The 22,164-nt window shown below is 45.9% G+C and overlaps 1 protein-coding gene across 1 annotated transcript in view; it reads left to right on the top strand.

The window, feature by feature from the left end:
- The window catches only part of GREB1L (GREB1 like retinoic acid receptor coactivator), a 273,750-nt gene that overhangs the window by 248,033 nt on the left and 3,553 nt on the right, over positions 1–22,164 (top strand). Inside the window, exons 24-32 of the mRNA XM_056137907.1 lie at positions 8,284–8,439; positions 8,682–8,821; positions 9,751–9,912; positions 10,024–10,228; positions 15,099–15,264; positions 16,188–16,415; positions 17,573–17,714; positions 18,493–18,693; positions 21,654–21,792. Of these exons, the coding sequence (XP_055993882.1) occupies positions 8,284–8,439; positions 8,682–8,821; positions 9,751–9,912; positions 10,024–10,228; positions 15,099–15,264; positions 16,188–16,415; positions 17,573–17,714; positions 18,493–18,693; positions 21,654–21,792 (1,539 nt within the window). The remainder of the gene's footprint in view (positions 1–8,283; positions 8,440–8,681; positions 8,822–9,750; positions 9,913–10,023; positions 10,229–15,098; positions 15,265–16,187; positions 16,416–17,572; positions 17,715–18,492; positions 18,694–21,653; positions 21,793–22,164) is intronic.

The following is a 22,164-nucleotide window of genomic DNA, read 5'->3' on the forward strand; positions in this document are numbered from 1 at the left end:
GCCCCAGTGGGGCTTCAGAGTCACATCCAGTGATGCCCAAAGTCCTCAAGGGATCTGCTCGTGGGCCATGTGGTAGAAGGGACTTTGTTAGCTCCCAGTCTCTTCTATTTCTTTTATTTATTGTTTTGTCAGGCCAGATATCAAACTCAGGACTGAACACATGCCTGGCATGCTCCTATGACTAAGCCACAACCCTGGTCTTCTATTTGTTGGCGGTTTTAGTTTTGGGGGGCCACCTGGCAATGTTTAAGGGTTATCCCTGGCTCTGCACTCAGGAATCACTTCTGGCAGCACCAGGGAGTCATATGGGATGCCGAAGATCAAACCCAGATTAGGCGTGGGCAAGGCAAACTCCCTATCCACTCTGTACTGTCTCTCTGGTCCCTCTTCTATTTTGGGGGGGCTTTGTTGTTGTTATTGTTGTTTTTGCTTTTTGGGTCACACCTGGCGATGCATAGGGGTTACTTCTGGCTCTGCACTCAGGAATTATTCCTGGCGGTGCTCAGGGGACCATATGGGATGCTGGGAATCGAACCCTGGTCGGCCGCATGCAAGGCAAACGCCCTACCCGCTGTGCTATCTCTCCAGCCTCCCCTCTTCTGTTTATTTTAACAGTGACCTATAGTCTTCAGTGTATAAATCATTCAGTTCCCAAACTCATTTGACTCTAAATAATTGATTGCTTTTGATACAATTGTAAATAAGATTGTCTTTCTTTCTCTAGTTCATTATTTGCATACAAAAACACAACAGATTTGTATATTGATTTTTGTAGCATGCCATTTATTGTATTGGTTTATTATTTCTAATGGATTTTGCATGCAGTCTTTATCACTTTCTGTATATACTGTGCCTTCTGCAAGTAGTGATCTTAAGGACCTTTTCCAGTTTGGATCCCCATTCTTTTTCTTACTGTGCCTTATCTTTATCTGTTCATCCACCAATGGACATGTAGGTTGTTTCCATATATGGAGTCAAACCAGGGATCAAACACAGGTCAGGCGTGTGCTGTGAACAGAACTGCAAGGAACATGGAGGTCTATATATCTCTTCAAATTGATGTTTTCATATTCTGCAGATAAATACTCAGAAGTGAAGTTGCTGGATCATATAGTAGCTCTGTTTTTTGTTGTTATGAAAGGTCACATCAAGCAATGCTCAGAGGTTACTCCTGACTCTGCACTCAGGAATCACTCCAGGAGGGGCTCTGGGGCCCATATGTGGTGCAGGGAATTGAACCTGAGTCAGCTGCATGCAAGGCAAACACCTTACTGGCTGTACTATTTCTCCAGCCCCAAGTAGTTCTATTTTTAATATTTTAGGAATCTTCATAGAAGTTGCACCAAATTACATTCTCACCAGCAGTGTTTTCCTCTTTTCTCCACATCCTTGCCAATACTTTTTTTTCTTGTCACTTGGGGTCTCATAGATGTGAGATGATATTTTTGCTATTTGTATTTCCTTAACAATGATATATCATATAAGGACAATAAGTATGTGCCTGGTGGTATGTCTGTAGAGAAATGTTATTCAGAACTCCTTTAGCCTTTCTGTAAAAAAAAAAAAGTTTTTATTTGAAAGTTATCTTAAACATTTTTGATAAATTTTATTAATAACCACGGAACCACGGTCCTCCCATTGTTCATCAATTTTCTCGAGCGGGTCCAGTAACGTCTCCATCGTGAGACTTGTTACTGTGTTTGGTATATTTTTTTTTTTTTTTTATAATTTATTTATTTATTGAATCACTGTGGGAAAAGTTACAGAGCTTTCGGGTTTAGGTCTCAGTCATGTAGATACCGAACACATTTCCCTTTACCAATACTCATTTTTAACCCCGAACCCCAATAGACCCCCACCTCCCACCCCTCCCAATTCTTGTGAGGTAGATGAGTTCTAGTTAATACTCTATCTACTTTGACTAGATAGATTATTTCGATAGAAGATGCACAATTATTGTTAAGAGTTTACGACCCACCCCCCCCCCCAATCAGACATGCTGAAACAGCGTTGTGAAATGATTTGCTTTCTACAACTTGGTTTAAGAATAAAATGATGTCGCGCGGCCGCGATAGCGGCCGCGCGGTTTTGAATTTCTGCTATTTTACTTATTGACCCTGGAAGAATTTCTATTAAAAGTTAGCTAGTTAAGAGATTGGTTTCTGTGTCCTGGAGTCGTGGCCGTGCCGGAGAGCCGCTCGTGGGGGGCAGCTGGCGACCCCGGTGGGGCGTGGGGGACGGCCCACAAAGCCCCCCTTCCCATGAGGTCCCCGCTGCTCCCCCCCCGAGCCCGGCTCAAACCCGCTTTCCACAAGGCTCCCGTGCGGCCGCCATCTTTCTTTCCAGAGAGGAACGGGCGGGCTGGTCAACGCCCTTCCCCCTCCGGGCAGGCTTGGTGGCGCGGATCAACACAAGTCCATTTGCTTTTCTGCTCCAAGCGGCTGGTTCTCTGTGCTAAGTCCTTGTGCCTCCGGGGCCGTGGCCGTGCCGGAGAGCCGCTCGTGGGGGGCAGCTGGCGACCCCGGTGGGGCGTGGGGGACGGCCCACAAAGCCCCCCTTCCCATGAGGTCCCCGCTGCTCCCCCCCCCCGAGCCCGGCTCAAACCCGCTTTCCACAAGGCTCCCGTGCGGCCGCCATCTTTCTTTCCAGAGAGGAGCGGGCGGGCTGGTCAACGCCCTTCCCCCTCCGGGCAGGTTTGGTGGCGCGGATCAACACAAGTCCATTTGCTTTTCTGCTCCAAGCGGCTGGTTCTCTGTGCTAAGTCCTTGTGCCTCCGGGGCCGTGGCCGTGCCGGAGAGCCGCTCGTGGGGGGCAGCTGGCGACCCCGGTGGGGCGTGGGGGACGGCCCACAAAGCCCCCCTTCCCATGAGGTCCCCGCTGCTCCCCCCCCGAGCCCGGCTCAAACCCGCTTTCCACAAGGCTCCCGTGCGGCCGCCATCTTTCTTTCCAGAGAGGAGCGGGCGGGCTGGTCAACGCCCTTCCCCCTCCGGGCAGGTTTGGTGGCGCGGATCAACACAAGTCCATTTGCTTTTCTGCTCCAAGCGGCTGGTTCTCTGTGCTAAGTCCTTGTGCCTCCGGGGCCGTGGCCGTGCCGGAGAGCCGCTCGTGGGGGGCAGCTGGCGACCCCGGTGGGGCGTGGGGGACGGCCCACAAAGCCCCCCTTCCCATGAGGTCCCCGCTGCTCCCCCCCCGAGCCCGGCTCAAACCCGCTTTCCACAAGGCTCCCGTGCGGCCGCCATCTTTCTTTCCAGAGAGGAACGGGCGGGCTGGTCAACGCCCTTCCCCCTCCGGGCAGGCTTGGTGGCACGGATCAACACAAGTCCATTTGCTTTTCTGCTCCAAGCGGCTGGTTCTCTGTGCTAAGTCCTTGTGCCTCCGGGGCCGTGGCCGTGCCGGAGAGCCGCTCGTGGGGGGCAGCTGGCGACCCCGGTGGGGCGTGGGGGACGGCCCACAAAGCCCCCCTTCCCATGAGGTCCCCGGTGCTCCCCCCCCGAGCCCGGCTCAAACCCGCTTTCCACAAGGCTCCCGTGCGGCCGCCATCTTTCTTTCCAGAGAGGAACGGGCGGGCTGGTCAACGCCCTTCCCCCTCCGGGCAGGCTTGGTGGCGCGGATCAACACAAGTCCATTTGCTTTTCTGCTCCAAGCGGCTGGTTCTCTGTGCTAAGTCCTTGTGCCTCCGGGGCCGTGGCCGTGCCGGAGAGCCGCTCGTGGGGGGCAGCTGGCGACCCCGGTGGGGCGTGGGGGACGGCCCACAAAGCCCCCCTTCCCATGAGGTCCCCGCTGCTCCCCCCCCGAGCCCGGCTCAAACCCGCTTTCCACAAGGCTCCCGTGCGGCCGCCATCTTTCTTTCCAGATGTGTTTGGTATATTGAAGACGTCACGGGGAGCATGCCAGGCTCTGCCGTGCGGGTAAGATACTCTCGGTAGCTTGCCGGGCTCTCCGAGAGGGGCGGAGGAATCGAACTCGGGTCGGCCATATTGTCTGCGTGCAAGGCAAACGCCCTACCACTGTGCTATCACTCCAGCCCTTATTAATAACAATAAGTATCATCTATAGATGACCTACCTCAGACCTTATGTATTTATTTATTTTTTTTGCTTCTTGGGTCACACCCGGCAATGCTCAGGGGTTACTCCTGGCTCATGCACTCAGGAATTACTCCTGGCAGTGCTCGGGGGACCATATGGGATCACGATCACGATCACAACCATCCTGTTGTTGGTCGATTGCCTCGAGCAGGCTCCAGTAACGTCTCCTTCGTCCTAGCCCTGAGATTTTTTAAAAAGTGCCATATTCAAGGCTCTTTCAGGGTTAGGAGAATGAGATCCATCATTGTTACTGGTATTTGGCATATTGGGTACAACACAGGGAGTTTGCCAGACTCTGCCGTGTGGGCAGGTTACATTCGGTAGCCTGCCAGTTTGTCCAAAGTAGGAATGAGATAATAAGATGTCACAGGGCCGTAAATGCGGCCGCACGCTTCCGGGAGCTGGGTTTTTTTTTTTTAAATTTATTTATTTATTTTTTTACAGTTGTAGATTTACAATTTTTTTTGTGCTTGGGTTTCAATTATACAATGATCAGATACCCATCCCTCCATCAGTGCCCGTTTTTCACCACCATGGATAATATCCCTCCCACCCCCATCCCCCCATCCCCCCCTGCCTCTGTGGCAGGACAATCCCCTGTGTTCTCTCTCTCCGTTTGGGTGTTGTGGTCTGCAAAAGAGGCATTGAGTGGCAAACATGTTCAGTCCATAGTCTACTTTCGACATGCATCTCCCCTCCTGGGAGGATCCTCCAAACATCCTTTATTTGGTGCTCCCTTCTCTATCTGAACTGCCCTTTCCTCTAGGATACCCAGCTGGCCTCTAAGTTATGGAGTAATCCTCCTGGTGCTGCTCTCAGCTATTCTTGGGTATTAATCTCATACTTTGTTACTTTATATCCCCCAGATGAATGCAATCTTTCTATGTCTATCCCTCTCTTTCTGACTCATTTCGCTTAGCATGATACTTTCCATATTGTACTACTTGTATGTAAATTTCATGACTTCATCTTTTCTAACAGCTACATAGTACTCCATTGTGTAGATGTACCAAAGTTTCTTTAACCAGTCATCTGTTCTTGGGCATTCAGGTTTCTTCCAGTTTCTGGCTATTGTAAAGAGTGCTGCAATGAACAAACAAGTGCAGATGTCACTTCGACTATACATTTTTGCTTCTCTGGGATATATTCCCAGGAGTGGTATTGCTGGGTCAAATGGGAGCTCAATTTCTAATTTTTTGAGAATCGTCCATACTGTTGTCCAGAAGGGCTGAACCAGTGGACATTCCCACCAACAGTGAAGGAGTGTCCCTTTCTCGCCACATCCACGCCAGCATTGGTTGCTTTTGTTCTTTTGAATGTGGGCCAGACTCTGAGGTGTGAGATGGTATCTCATTGTGGTTTTGATCTGCATCTCTCTGATGATTAATGATGTAGAGCATTTTCTCATGTGCTTTTTTGCCATTCGGATTTCTTCTTTGAGAAAGTTTCTGTTCATTTCATTGCCCCATTTTTGGATGGGATTGGATGTTTTCTTCTTGTGGAGTTTAACCAGTATTTTGTATATCCTGGATATCAACCCCTTGTCAGATGTGTATTCGGTGAATATCCTTTCCCATTCTGTAGACTGTCTTTGTATTTTGGTCACTGTTTCTTTGGAGGTGCAGAAGCTTCTTAGTTTAAGATAGTCCCATTTATCTATCTCTGTTTTCACTTGCTTGGCCAGTGGCGTGGCATCTTTGAAGATACCATTAGCTTCAATATCATGGAGGGTTTTGCCAACTTTATTTTCAATGTACCTTATGGTTTCTGGTCTGATGTTGAGGTCTTTAATCCATTTTGATCTTACTTTTGTACATGGTGTTAGGCAGATTTCTGAGCCTATTTTTTTGCATGTAGCCGTCCAATGATGCCAACATAATTTATTAAAGAGGCTTTCCTTACTCCACTTCACATTACTTGCACCTTTATCAAAGATTAGATGATCATATGATTGAGGGGAGATGTCAGTGTATTCAACCCTGTTCCATTGGTCTGCAGTTCTGCCTTTGTTCCAGTACCATGCTGTTTTAATTATTACTGCTTTGTAGTACAGTTTGAAGTTCGGGAGGTTGATTCCCCCCATTTTCTTTTTCCCAAGAATTGCTTTAGCTATTCGTGGGGGCTTATTGTTCCATATAAATTTCAGGAGTGTTTGCCGGGAGCTGGGTTTTATAGTCTCTGGGTCTTGGCTGTTGATGAGATTACACGGCGCCAGGGGGCCAGTTGGTGGGTGTGACCCCTGCCTACTGGAATATGGAGGATCTGGGTGGAGGATGCTCAGCCCCGATCTGAGCAGGCTTGGAGATCTCAGCCCCAGGACCTGCATGCCTGTGTTCCTCTGCCTATACCTTCATGCGTGTGGAGAGTAGTCTCAGCATGGTTGTGGCTGGTTCTGGAGGTCTTCGGCTGCCGGAGCCCTGATTGGGGCGGGGAGGGAAACTCAACCCGCTCCCCTCCAAGGGGCCCCGGCGAGGACAGCCAGGCACGGGGGGGGGGGGGGGGGGGGGGGGAGGGGGGGGCAGGAGACTCCATATGCCACCATATGGGATGCTGGAAATCAAACCCAGGTTGGCAAGGCAAACGCCCTACCTGCTGTGCTATTGTTCCAGCCCTTCTGAGAACTTTTAACATACCAACTGGGATTCTTTCAGCAATCACAAAACCTCAGGGAGGAAGATGCTTGCAGGTGAGAAATAGTAAGAGGACGAGCCTGGGCTCATATCCAAACAGCACAGGGAGCGTCCCACATGGCAACAGGCCCTGGATTATAAGGAGATGCAGGAATATGGGCTGAGCACAGAGACTGTGACAGGCTCCCAGGTGATTCTGCAATAGACGCTTACACTGAAATCTTTTTCAGTGCACTTTGGTTGTTTGGCTTTGTTATGGTGCTGGATAGAGAACCTACCACCTTACACATGCAAGACACATGCTTTACCGCCAAGCCACATACCTGGGCTCAAGTACTCTTCAGATCTCTTAGGTAGTTGACATCTTTAAAATCCCACAACTGGGGCCTGAGCAATAGTACAGCGGGTAGGGCATTTGCCTTGCACGCGGCTGACTTGGGTTCAACCTCCAGCATCCCATATGGTCTTCCAAGCAGAGGCAGGAGTAATTCCTGAGGGCAGAGCCAGGAGTAACCCCTGAGCATTGCTGGGTGTGACCCCCTCCCCCTCAAAAAATCCCACAACTAACAGGAGAACTGATCTTCCTCTGTAGGAAGCTTGACACTCTGACAGGGTGAGGGGGATAAGTTAGGGAAGGGACAATGGGGGAGGGGAAAGTGCCTACCACAGAGGCAGGCTGGGGGGCGGGAGGGAAACAGACATTGGTGAAGAGTAGTGGCCAGAGGTGAAGGAATTGCTGTTGGAACAATATATGCCTAAAAATCAATACTAAATATCCTTGTAACTTTGTAATTCAACAGTGATTCAGTTTTAAAAAGCAAACAAACAAAAGTCCCACAACTTTGACAAGTGAACGTCAAAGAATTTAGATCATCTAAAATTAATCAAGCTTTTACTGAAGCCTAGGGGTCTGGTGAGAAGGGATAACTGATGTCATGAATGTGGGCGTTTGTGAACTGTGTGTGAAGGAAGCTAACATGGGGCCTTGAGGCCCCTCCCAACACGCTGCCGAGTTGCCCCTTTGGGAAGCAGTGACCGGGAGAATACTTCATTTGCTTAAAGGTAGATTTCCAAGAGAATGTGGGTTCTCTTTTCCTGAGAAGGGTGCAGTAGGCCAAGAAAGTTTGGGAAGCTCCATCACTGAAACAATTTTTTTTATTAAAAAAATTTTTAATAGTGAGATATCATGAGGCACAGTTGCAGACTTACACATTTTTGTGCTTGGGTTTCAATTATACAATGATCAAATACCCATCCCTCCACCAGTGCCCATTTCCCACCACCACGGATCCCAGTATCCCTCCACCCCCCATCCCCCCCATCCCACCCTGTCTCTGTGGCAGGGCATTCCCCTCTGTTCTCTCTCTCCTTTTGGGTGTTGTGGTTTGCAAAAGAAACATTGAGTGGCAATCATGTTTGGTCTAGTCTACTTTCAGCCATTACTGAAACAATTTTACTTTCCTCCACTGCTCATTTCCCAACAAGTGCCTTGGTTTCTTAAGACCCTTCACCTCTGGCCCACTGGAGTCAGCCTGCTGCTCTGCCCACTCCCTTTCTTGCCCTAGATCCCAGCGAGAGCTGTGACGTGAGCCCATCGGAGAGAGAGCCCTGGCCTGACATCGAGAGCTTCAGTAAAATGCCCTTTGACGCCAGTGTGCATGACCCCAAGTACAGTCTCATGAGCCTGGTGTACACGGAGAAGCTGGCAGGGATCAAGCAAGGTCAGTGCAAGCAGAGTCCAGGAGTTAGGGCCTTCCTTGAAAGTCCAGGGGAACATCTCAGAGGCTAGGAACCTTGGGGCAGCTTAAGCCTTAAGAGCAGCTGCCATCATTCTCTCTGCATCTCTCTCTTTTTACCTGTGTGTTAATTGGTGAGTTTACACCTGCCTCTTGGCCTGAAGGAGGATTCTTGCTAAAGAGGCTTCGTGTATATCACAGGAAACTTTCTTGCCCTTTATACACAGAAGCAACAAAGGAATCCAAAATTGAGGAGCCCCGGAAACGAGAGACCGTGTCCATGATGCTGACCAAATATGCGGCCTACAACACATTCCACCACTGTGAGCAGTGCCACCAGTACATGGACTTCACCTCCGCCTCCCAGGTGCAGCCCCCACCACGTCTGATTCCCACCACGGCCAGGAGGACTCCCGCAGCCCCCCATCGGGCCACTCTGTCAGACTCTCCACCTAGTGAGGGGTGGTCATTGTCACAGGGCATTCCAAAGAGTCAGTGCTCCTTCTTTTGTGGAGAGAACTAAGGGGCGGGGAGACAGATGGGAAGCAGTGCAGCCCCATATCTGGCCTCCTCTTGTTCAGGCATGGATGGGAACAGTCAGGCAAAATGGTATTGTCCAGGCCTGTTTCTAGGATAAGCTCTAGCTTGCTTTCCCCAGTCTGTTTTCTTGGTTTTGATCGACTGAACATGTACAACTCTTTCTTGCTCTGGGATGGGCTGACTGAATGCCCCCCAAAACTGAAGATCCCATCTTCACCCTTTGCCCACAAGGTATGAGAAGGAGGCTGAAAATCTGAATTGGGTCATTCTGTCCTTTCAATACCAACAACCTTTGGATTTTGGTGCTTTGGGAAGCATTTTGAATTGAAATAAGCCCATAATGCTTTACAGAATACAGGGTTACAGGGGAGCCCCACGGCACATCCCCTCACCCTAGGGGCACAGCACCTGGATTTCAGGGTTCAGGGTTGCACACCCACAGGAGTGGCGGCACAGGGTCAAGTTCAAGCCCATGTCCTTCTCTTTGGGGGGCATGGGGGCACACCTGGTGATACTCAGTGATGTCTCCTGGCTCTGCACTCAGGAATCACTCCTAGCGGTGCTTGGGGGACCACAAGAGACACCAGAGATCAAACCTGGGTCGGCCACATACAAGGCAGATACCCCACCTGCCCTACTTTCGCTCTGGGCCCCATGTTCTTTTTTTCTAACAACCTTAGAAAAGGTTGTTAGAAAAGGTTAGCCCGGGAGTTTGCTCACTGCTTACATCCCGCCCTTTCTGCTTTGCAAATGCAGATGTCTGATTCTACCCTCCATGCATTCACATTCTCCTCCTCGATGCTGGGAGAAGAGGTGCAGCTCTATTTCATCATTCCCAAATCCAAAGAGAGTCATTTTGTCTTCAGTAAGCAGGGAAAGCACCTGGAGAGCATGCGGTTGCCCCTGGTTTCCGACAAGGTGAGTGCAAGTGCCACAGGCCCCGATTCGAAGACTGAGCCTTTAACCTCCTCTATAAGGCTCTTAACTTCCCCCTTGGGGTTTCTGGTTGCTTTTCTTTTCTTTTAGCAGAATCTGAATGCAGTCAAGAGCCCGATTTTCACTCCTTCCAGTGGCCGACATGAGCATGGACTCCTCAACCTCTTTCATGCCATGGAGGGCATCAGCCACCTTCACCTGCTGGTGGTCAAAGAATATGAGATGCCACTGTACCGCAAGTACTGGCCCAACCACATCATGCTGGTGCTCCCGGGCATGTTCAATAATGCAGGCGTGGGTAAGGGTCCCCTCGGGGGAGGGAGAGGGGCTCAAAGAAGTACCCAGCTCCCTTCCACAGGCACGAAACTGTCAAAGGCTCCTCTCTTTGGAGCAGAACTTTTCACTCCTTCCAATTGGAATTTTCTTTCCTAGAGTATCTACAGTTTTGCAGGATAAATTTCTGAGGACTAGAAAGTGGGCGGAGCGATAGCACAGCTGGTAGGGCGTTTGCCTTGCAAGCGGCCGACCCGGGTTCAATTCCTCTGTCCCTCTCGGAGAGCCCAGCAAGATAACGAGAGTTTCCCGCACGGCAGAGCCTGGCAAGCTCCCCATGGCATATTCGATATGCCAAAAACAGTCACAAGAAGTCTCACAGTGGAGACATTACTGGTGCCCACTCGAGCAAATGGATGAACAACTGGAAGACAGTTCTACAGTGCTACAGAAAGGAAGCAGGATACTAAGCACATGGGAGGGGCAGGGAACAAACCGGTGTGGTGCCAGCAGTGCAGGGGCTGCCAGAGCCCCGGGGCTGAGCACAGACAGCCCGACTGGTATGATTAGTATAATGTTTTCTAATTCAAGGCCAAGGGCTTTTCATCATGTTTCTGCTGTTTTATAGAATCTAAGGCTAGATACCAATAAATAAGATTTCTGGAAGCTTACTTTTTTTTTGCTTTTTGGGTCACACCCGGCAATGCTCAGGGGTTACTCCTGGCTCTGCACTCAGGAATTACTCCTGGCAGTGCTTGGGGAACCATATGGGATACTGGGAATCGAACCCAGGTCGGCTGCATGCAAGGCAAACACCGTATCTGCTGTACTATTGCTCCAGGCCCAGGAAGCTTACTTCATCAGAAGTCTTCATACTGTTTTCCATAGTAAATTAACTAAATGACATTTCAACAGCAGTGAAGATTCCTTCTAATCACTTCCCCACCAACACTAGTTGTTTCTACTTTTTAAGTACGTACCTTTCTTGCTGGTGTGAGGTAGCTCTTTGTCATTTTATTTGCGTTTCTCTGGTAATAAGTGACTATTTAATAAACACATTTCCATAGGCCTACTGGTCATCTATGTGCACTCTTCAGGGAAGTATCTTTGGGTTTTTTTGGTGGTTGAGTTTTGTTTTTATATATCTTGGATATTAACTCTATCTGATGTCATTATGTGCAAATATTTTCTCCTATTCAATACAGTGTCCTTTTATTTTAATCGATCTCTTTTGCCATGTTTGATGTGTCCCATTCATTTTTATTTGCCACTGCAGTCAAACCATTGAAGACACCTTGACGGTCCTTATCCTAGTTTGTTCTGCTTATACTTTCCTCAAGGCCTTTTATGGATTCTGGTCTAACCTCAAGGTCATGAATTCACTTTGAAATAACTTGTGTGTGGTGAGACACAGATCCAGTTTTGTTTATCTATATGTGGCTATCCAGTTTCCCTTGCTGAAGAGGCTTTCTTTGTTCTCTACCCTTTTGTCATATGTTAACTGTCTACGTATTTTAGGATTTCTTTTCTTGTTCCTCAATTCTCTTCCATTGATCTGAGTGTCTTTATGCCAGTAACACAGTTGATTATGATAGCTTTATAGTATAAAGCCAGTGAATTCAATTCATCTTTTTCTCAAAATTGCTTTGGCTATTTGGGGTATTTTCATACCATACAAATTTTAGTAGCGTTTGTTCTAAAACCTTGAAGAATGTTATCAGAATTTTGATGGGAATTGCTTTGAATTTGCATGCTTTTCGGTTGGTAATTTTTCCAGTCCATGAACATAAAAATGCTTTTCCATTTTCTGGTGTCAGATTTATTTCAATAGTGATTTATGGGCTGGAGCAATAGCCCAGTAGTAGGGAGTTTGCCTTGCACGTGGCCAGCCCAGTCGACCTGGGTTCGATTTCTCTGTCCCTCTTGGAGAGCCCAGCAAGCTACAGAGAGTATCTCGCCCACACGGCAAAGCCTGGCAAGCTACCTTTGATGTATTTGATATGCCAAACGCAGTAACAAGTCTCACAATGGAGATGTTACTGGGCCCGCTCGAGCAAATCGATGAACAATGGGAAGACAGTGCTACAGTGGCATAGTTTTCAGTGTTTAAGTCACATCCTTAATCTAGATTTTTTTGTTTCTAGGACACTATTTTCAGTAGGGCTACCTTTTTTTCCTTCTAGTTTTGAATATAGATTTCTGCAATAGATTTTTGTGTACTATAGCCTATTTTGCTTTATTATTATTCCTAGAGGGTTTGTTTTTGGGTTTGTAGAATTACATATTGCGTGTGTGTACACGTGTATACATACATAATCAACTGCAAATACTGATGTATAATTTGTTTTCCAGTTTAAATACCTTTGATTTCTTTTTCTTACCTGAGTGCTGTGATGAGAACTTCCAAAATTATATGCAATTAAAATGGAAGGAGAACATCTTAGAGGGAAGACTTTTTATTTTCATTATTGAATGTTGATTGTGGGTTTGTTGTAGATGGACATTACTCTCTTAAAACATGTCTATTCTCATTTTGTTGAGTTTTTACCATGAATGAATGCTAATCTTCCAAGACTTTCTTTGCATCTATAGATATGATCATATGGTTTTAATCTATTCTTCTGCTATGGTGCAGTATGTTGGTTTGTAAATATTGAATTACCCTTGAATTCCTGGGTAAAACCCACATGCTCATGGTGATTCTTCTGATGTATCGTTGGAATCAGTTTGCCAAGATTTTGCTGAGGATCTTTATATTGATAATCATCAGATATATTAGTCTGTAGTTTAAGTGATAACTCTTCTTTTGATATTAATGTGATCTTCATAGAAGCTATTAGAAAGGATTCCTGTTTCTTTAGTTGGAAGAACATGAGTACAGGTACTAGGTATTTTATGAAGTTTTAGCAGAACTCACTAGTGAACCCATCTGGACCATTTGTTCTTGGGAAGTTTTTTAGTTGTTTCCTTAATAATAATTGGCCTATTCAGGTTTTCTCCTTTCTATAGATTCAGTCTTAGGAGGTTGTATGATTCTGTGAATAGTGATATAAAGTTGTTCATAGTAATCCCTTATAATCTTTTGTATTTCTGAGGTAATTCCCTCTGATTCAATTTATTTTGGTCTTATTTTTTTTCCCTATCTACGGAGTTCTCAGTCTTGTCTATTTTTAAAAACCTGCTGCATGCAAGGCAAACTCCCTACTGGCTGTACTATCCCTCTGGCCCCCAGAAACCTTTTCTTGATTTCTGTAACATTACTTTCTGCTCTAGTTTCTACTGCTTCCTTCTACTTTGGGATTTGTTTCTTATTTTCTGGTTTCTCCATCTGTTAGGTTATTTATTTAGCATAACACTGTCCTCTCGTTGTTCATCGATTTGCTCGAGCAGGCACCAGTAAATTGTGAGACTAGTTGTTACTGTGTTTGACATATCAAATACGTCATGGGTAGCTTGCCAGGTTCTGCGGTGCGGGTGAGATACTCTAGGTAGCTTGCTGGGCTCTCCAAGAGGGGCAGAGGAATCGAACTTGGGTCAGCTGGGTTGGCCACGTGCAAGGCAAATATCCTACATGCTGTGCTATTGCTCTTGTTTCCAATAAAAACCTATATTGCCATAGTCAGGGTCTATGCATGACTGAAAAGGAGATCACGTACATGGTTTCATGCTTGCTTAGGAATTTCCTTTAGCTACTGAACCATCCCCTGGAACCCACGGTGTTACCATTTTGTTTGGCTTTTTTAGAGAGCAGCACCAGCAGTGCTTAGAGCTTAACTCCTGGCTCAAGAATCATCCCTGGCAGGGCTTGAAGGAACACATGTGCTTCTGGGCTCAGATGGGGGTTGGCTGTGTGTAAACACCTTACCTCCAGTCCCACGGATGTATCTTTCACCATACAAGTCTTTTGCCTTTTTGGTTAAGTTTATTCCTAAATATTTTTTTCTGGTACTGTTATAAATGAAAATTTCTTAAATTTCCTTTTTCTTTTTGTTGTTAGTGTATAAAAAAATAACTAATTTATAAATCATTTTTTTGTGTCTGCAACTTGGCTGAACTCACCTTCTCAGCTCTTTTGTGTATAAGATCTTCAGTTTTCTACAAAAAAGAACATATCATGGGCCAAAGAGATATACAGGGGTTAAGGCACATGCCTTGCATGTAAACACTATACAGGACCCTGAAGCTTCATAAGGTGCAGCTCTGGAGGCCCCTGAGCACCATCGGGGTATCCCAGGTAGTCCCCAACCCACAACACATTCAGGCCCTTGCACTGAACCACTATCCCGGTTGGCCAAGAATTGCTAGGAGGGGCCCCCAGAGCACCACTTGCAAGACCAAAAAACAAAAAGAGTAATAGCATACCCACTAACCACAGCCTGGCTGTTCTCTGATGCAGGCTGCTTCCAAGACAGCCTCTTGGATTGTAGTTTTTAGGAACTAACCAGTAACAAACATTTTCTCATTAAACTATTTTCCTTGTATTATGCAAACTAGATTTTTGCCATACTCCTCAAAGTATAGTTCATGAATCATCTACATCAGCCCCCTTTCTGTTATCAGCCCCTGGGACACTCCTAGAGGACCACAGGTGAAAATCCAGTAAATGGTGAACCATGGCACAAATGGGGGAGGGAGGCATCCTGTATGCCAGGGCCACTCGAAGGAAACAGGTTGGAAGGGATCATGGTTGGCCAGAAGTTGAGTGCTCCGATCTCATCAGCAGAATCTCTGGCCGCTGGCCTTCATCAGCCCCAAAGGAAACCCATTGAAATCCCCAGTGATTGCAAGTGGAGTGTGGTCAACACCTCTGCCCCAGCACAGGCTCTCTGAAGTTACCCCCTGTGGAGCTTCAAGCTCCAGGAAGGAGGTGCAGCTGCAGTTCTGTTGCCTTCCAGGTGCTGCCAGGTTTCTCATTAAGGAACTGTCCTATCACAACCTGGAACTGGAGAGGAACCGCCTGGAAGAACTGGGAGTCAAACGCCAGTGTGTGTGGCCCTTCATAGTTGTGATGGATGACTCATGTGTCTTGTGGAACATCCACAGTCTTCAGGAGCAGACTGGGTAATGGTACTTCCTAAGCAGTTCTTGGGGACTAGGACACAGTACTATAGAAAAGATGTTTTTGGCCATAGTTATACTGTGAAGAAAAATGCTGCCAGCAAAATGACTATCCCGTCTTTTTTTTTTTTTAAGTCTGCTGTGATGTGAGAAACCTGGGTTCAATCTTTGGCACTGGGAAAAAAAAAACTACTTGGAAAATTAAGTTTGTTGAGAGACACTATTAAATCTACTGGCTTCTGAACCAGGAGACCAGGTTTGGTTTGGTTTTGCAGTGCCTTGGATCAAACCCAGGGTCTCAAAAGTGCACAGCAAGTGCTCTACAACTTTAAGTCAAGAGAAATGCTTTTAAACCGCAGCTCTGCTTCTCTAGCTTACTTTGGCAGGCCCCAAATTAGTAACTCTTCTCATAGGGCAGCGAAGAGACTCCATAAGGACCACACAATGCTAAACATGAAAAAGTTCTACGCAATAAGTGGTACCCCAAATGACAACAGCACCCCACTGAAACACCATACCAGGTGATATCTAGGCCCCTTCTAACTCAAACATTGGGAGTCCATATTCTTGTTTTCACTGTGGAATGGAAGCCAGTGAAGTTTTCAAGTATTCCTTCATTATCCTGTAACCAGCATTGGAAATACACTTGGATTCATCTAGCCTCTGGAAAATCCTATTCATGTCTCACTCTGAAGGGTGGTCTAGCTGACTTTTATAGAGTAAAAATCCCACCTCTTATACGCAGTGTCCCTGAATTAGCAGTAACAATGAAAATTAGGTTAAACATTCTTCTCCATTCCAAGTTTATAGGGAGCAAACCCACCACTACCTGTTTGCTTTACAGTTACTGATAACATAATGTTGGCCCTTCTAAATGGCCCACTTCTCAGTAATTTTATTATCTAAACTAACTTTGCATTTCATAGCCAGCCCACGGAAGCAGGAATTTCCAGTAAGAATGTATCTTTGAAGAGTGTCTTGCAGCATATTGAAGCAACACCCAAAATTGTTCACTATGCAATCCTGGGCATACAGAAATGGAGCAGCAAGCTGACTTCTCAGAGCCTAAAGGTGCCCTTCTCCAGGTGCCACGTGCACGACTTCATTCTCCTCAACATAGACTTGACTCAGAATGTACAGTACGACTTTAACAGGTGAGTTAGGCCTCTCGAGTGCAAATAATGTTGACAGCTACAGATTTCCCTACTCCGCTCCAGCTTTGTAATGCGAGAGAGATATTAGGAAACAACTAGTTTCTTTTTACATGGATAAGGAGAAAGGGGAGAGGTTTTATAAGCCCCCAACTACTCTTCACCCTTCAAACTGACTTAGTTACTGGTGTACTGTGAAACGCTTAGAAAGCACATTTTTACCCTTTTACTAATGATTATTCAACAAGAACCGGAACAAGGACCAAAAATACCCCACTACTTGATCAAGCAATAGCACAGCAGTAGGGCATTTGCCTTACGCACCGCCAGCCCGGCAGAGCCTGGTTCGATTCCTCCGCCCCTCTTGGAGAGCCCGGAAGCTACCGAGTATCTCGCCCACACAGCAAAGCCTGGCAAGCTACCCATGACATATTCAATATGCCAAACACAGTAACAAGTCTCACAATGGAGACGTTACTGGGCCTGCACGAGCAAATCGATGAACAACGGGAGGACAGTGAGAGTGACAGTGATTTGATCGGGGCTAGAGAAAGAGCTCAACAGGCCAAAACGAACACTGGCCTTGACTGACTCCTAAGTAAATAATGTCCATATTCTAAAAAATCTGAGAAGACCAAAGAATATCAGAAACCACAAATTTCCTATCAGCCTACCTTAGATAAGAAGTATGTGGTCTTCAGTGCAGGATTTCCCAAAACCCTGTATATTGTCTGGGGCCAGAATCACTTTCCTTCCTTAAATAGGCCTAGTGCCCAATCAGGGAGTTCACGGGCCAGTGTAGAAGGGCCAGATACTCAGGGGTCAGGTGCTTGCCTTGCATGTGGCCGATCCTGTTTCAATCCTGTTTCAAATGGCCCTGAGTACTGCTGATTGTGACCCCAATTTACAAAGATTATTTGAGACTGACAAATAGGAGAGCCTGGCAAGCTACCGAGAGTATTCGATATGCCAGACACAGTAACAACAAAGTCTCCAATGGAGACGTTACTGGGCCCGCTCGAGCTAATCGACGATCAACGGGAGGGCCTTTACCTTTTACCTTTATTTGAGACTACTTCCTAACATATGCCACACATTTCTGTGATCCTGGTTGAAATGTTAACAGGTAGTCAAAGAAACTTTTCCTAATTATGATTTAGGTATTTCTGTGAAGATGTTGACTTTAACCTAAGAACCAATAGTAGTGACCTACTCATCTGCCGTTTCAATCACTTCAGTCTCATGAAGAAACATGTTCAAGTTGGAGGGCAAAGAGACTTTATCATTAAACCAAAGATCATGGTAAGTTTTGCAAGCTGTATTTTTTATTTATGTCTTTATTAAGTTTTGGCATTAAGGCAGCTGATGGGAAAATTAGGTAACACAAGTTAAATTTTCAAAATAATTTCTGTGAGGATTCATCTATGACCAAAATGTTTTGCAGTTTCAATAAAATTCCTATATTTGAGGCTTAAGTCCATCCAGGTTTCAGTTTTATGTTCATATTGTTAAACTAGCAAGGTTAATATTTTTACCTTATCACAAGAAAAATTCATTATCATAAAAGAATCGTATCAAAAAAGAATGATAATTTGAATCTTTGCCATGAAGGATCTGAACTCACTGAAATTATTTTAATAATGTAATCAGAATTCACTGAAATTATTTTAATAAATATATATCAAAATCTCTTAAGGGTAAATCTTACGGGCCTTTTCTGTTGAAGAAATCAGGTGTGGTATGTGTGGTAACATACATTTGAAAAGGTGAAGGTGTACCCCTAAGACAGTCTGGTAAAAAAATTTTGAGGGAATTAGCTCCTCCCTATCCATTTGTTCCTCACACATGCGTTTGCTAATTGCAGTACTTTGCAGAAGCCTTTTCCTGCCCTTACTGTGTGTAAACTTCCACATCCAAGAGCACTATTCCCAAGAGAGGAAAACTCAGACCCCACGATGACAGACATAGCTGAGCCTAGCAAGCTGCCGCTCGGGAACTGTTGGATGCAGTGTCTGCCTTGCCTGTTTCTTCATCCACTTAGACATGGTATTTCCCATGTTAATCTTGGCTCTGATTTCAGGTGTCAGAGATTTTAACACCCATCTTGCCCCTTCAGTATGTCTGTGCTCCAGACAGTGAGCACACACTACTGGCAGCCCCTGCACAGTTTCTCCTGGAGAAGTTCCTTCAGCACGCCTCATACAAACTCTTCCCCAAAGCCATCCACAACTTCAAGAGTCCTGTGTTGGCCATTGATTGCTACCTTAACATTGGACCAGAGGTAACGGGAAAGGGGTTGAGATTATCTTCTTCCTGCTCCACCTGTTTATCTTCCTGTTTTGGCTCCAGTTTGAAGGTTTAAATGGTCATAAGAGCCTGTAACATAGTAACGCCAAGGCTCAAACAACACAACAATAATGGCAGCTCTCCGCCGTATCAGACTTCTCCACAGGGAGCCAGTGAAGTGGACCAAGCCAAATTCAGCTGTGCTGAGCAGTGTACCTCAACCATCTAAGCAATGCTGTGGTCACCTGAGTGAGGATTCTCTATAAAATTGCAAGTTCCTCAGAGCACACAGTATGACTTAGTTTTAGGCATCAGGATCTCAAAGGGCTGAACAGTTTTGGGCCACATTTCCTGAAGTGGGAGATACTGCCCCTTTCCCAGGGAATACTGAAACAACCCAGAGGGAGAGAAGTAATTTTTTTTTCCCTAAAATGTGGGTGGCAAGAAAAGTGAGTTTGAGAAACTATGATTACCCTAACTCTACCTTCTACTCTCAGACTTCTGTATTTCACCTTTATTTTTCACTCCCTTTCTTCAAGTTCACCTTTTTTTTTTTTTGGTTTGGGGGCCACACTCAGCAGTTTTCAGGGATAACTCCTGGCTCTGCACTCAGGAATTACTTGTGGCAGTACAGATGACCATATGGGGTGCTGGTGATCAAACCCAGGTCGGCCATGTGCAAGGCAAGCCCCTTACCTGCTGTACTATCACTCTGGCCCCTTTCTATTAATTGCCACTTGGCACCTACCAGCTTTTTCTGACCCCTGGTGATCTTCAGGACTTCTTTGGTTTGAGGGCCATATCCAGCAGTGCTTGGGGGAAATCATCTAGTGCTGGAGATGATCTAGGCCTCCCACATGTACACAGCCTATGAGGCCGTCTCTTTGGTCCCAGCCTCCAGGACCTCCTTCTCAATTGTTTCCCAAAAATTGTTTCTTTAAAAAAAAAAGTTGTGGGGGGGGGGGGCTGGAGTGATAGTACATAAGATAGGGAGTTTACCTTGCATGCGGCCGACCTGGGTTTGATTCCCAGCAACCCCATTTGGTCCCCCGAGCACCACCGGGAGTAATTCCTGAGTGCAGAGCCAGGAGTAACCCCTGTGCATCTCGCCGGGTGTGACCCAAAAAGCAAAAAAAAAAAAAAAATCCTGTAATTGAGAGCAAGGTAAGCACTCCAAGAGGATGGAGTGCTTACTTTGCACATCGCCCACCCAAGTTTAATCCCCAGCATCCCATATGATAACCTGAGCATGGGCAAGTATGGCTGCCCAAAACAAAGCAAAACAAAAAAGCTGTACTCATCAACACATCCTCCTTGTAAATAAGGACTGTTTTAGAAAGAGAAAAATACTTTGGTGTAAAACTTTTCCCTCCCTCGGGGCTGGAGCAACGGCACAGCGGGTAGGGCGTTTGCCTTGCATGCGGTCAACCCGGACTTGATTCCCAGCATCCCATATGGTCCCCCAGCACCGCCAGGAGTAATTCCTGAGTGCAGAGCTAGGAATAACCCCTGTGCATCGCCAGGTGTGACCCCCCCCCAAAAAAAAGAAAAAAAACATTTCCCTCCCTCAATCTTTTTTTAAAAATGGTATGCACCAACAAATTTTATCTCTTAACCATGGATATGGCTCAGTGGTACAGCACTTGCCTTGCAAGTGTGAGGCCTGGGTTCAATTCTCAGCATTGCCAAGAGCGGGGTTGCGGAGGGACCATTTTCTTCTGGTGAGTGAGCCCCAGGACTAGTTCAACTAGAGTAGCAGCAGCAGCAGCAGCAGTTTAGCTTAGAGAGCCCTCCTCAGCTAAACCAGAACATGATTCAGCTAAGTCAGAACATAATTTTATTTTTTGGCCACACCCAGCAATGCTCAGGGGTTACACCCAGCAGTGCCCAGGGTCAGCAGCACACAGGACAAGCATCCTACCCAGTCTATTCTCTCTCCAGCCCAGAAAGATGATTTTGAATATTTAACACAATGCAAATGTTTTAGAGTCAGGAAGACTTGTACCTGCGGGAGCCCCAAGTTTGATCTCTGCCATCACATAATTTTTCTGAGCACTGCAAGAAGTGAACTCTCCCCCGACACTTTTAAAAAGGAAACATTCCATTATATCCTCATCTTTTAATAATATATCCTATAGGTTTAATCATGAGTTGTAGTATTTTAGAAGAGTGAATCTTAAAAATCAGATGTAATCAGCCATAATAATGCAAAAATTTTGTGGAATTTAAGTTGTGTGTGATTCCAAGTGCGTAGCCAACACAATCTGAGTACTACTAGTACTGTATGTAGCAACTGTTGTTAGAGTATTAAGGGATTAACTTAATAGGTATGTAATTCACAAAGAGTCTAATGAAAAAGATCTATTATTATCCCTACAAACAAAAAGTGGCGGTCTGAAGAAGTGAAGTAAGCTGCTCAGTCTCACAGCAACTAAATAAGGGAAGTGGTGTTTGCACCGGAAGCAGTCTGGCCCACACACCAAAGCCATTCACTATTCTCTAGATCTCCCATCCATCTTAGTTACGTCCCTGTAATCTTTGTGAAGTTATTATCTGTACATGGAAGCCATATAGATCTAAAATTTTAAATTCATACTATTTAAGCTTTTAATTGTGAGTTTAAATGAAAAGCTAAAAAAAAATCCTCATCAACAGTATAACTTAAATATCCAAAGACTCCTAGATAGAGGGACCTGTACTTCTCTCATAAGCTTTATGAGAAATAGCAGAACCTTCAGCTTTAAACAGGCTTTGGTTTTAAATGGGCATGCTAAGTATGAAGTACAAAGTTTAAACCAATCTAGTTTGCTTCAGTAAAAAGTTTCATCTTTGTCCTGGAAGGTGGCTCACAGGTCAGCATATGCTTTGCCTGTAGTAGTCCTAGGTTTAGTCCCCAGTACTGCAAGGTCCCCAGCACTGGCCGAAGCCCATGCTATTTCTGCTTGCTAATTCCAGGTGGCCATATGCTACGTCAGCTCCAGACCCCACTCCAGCAATGTCAACTGTGAAGGGGTGTTTTTCAGTGGACTCCTCTTGTACCTCTGTGACTCTTTCGTAGGTGCTGATCTCCTTAAGAAATTTAGGTTTCTTAAAGGTAAAAAATTTTCATCTTGTTTCTGAAATGTTTTGATTACCACGGGATGAAATACAGAGCTAACAAATAACTTTTGAAAGCTTTAAACCATAGAGAGATGACAACAGTTCACATACTTACCTTGCTTGCTAGTAACTGGTTCAGATCCCAGCACCACACACTGTTCCCTGAGCACTGTGGGATACGACTCCCCAAATGAAAAAAATAGAAGCTTTAACAATTTGGGGGAGAGGAGGTTAATATATTGAATATCTTGCTTTTAAGTCATGGGGAGGGAAATGTGGTGAGTTTTTTTCTTGATACTGGCTGGGGATAACTACCTCTGGTGCTCCAGGTTCCCCGTGGTGCTGGGGATGGAACCCAGGACTCCTG

This window comes from Sorex fumeus, unplaced genomic scaffold (assembly GCF_029834395.1).
Source record: "Sorex fumeus unplaced genomic scaffold, SorFum_2.1 ptg000128l, whole genome shotgun sequence".
Lineage (NCBI taxonomy): Eukaryota > Metazoa > Chordata > Mammalia > Eulipotyphla > Soricidae > Sorex > Sorex fumeus.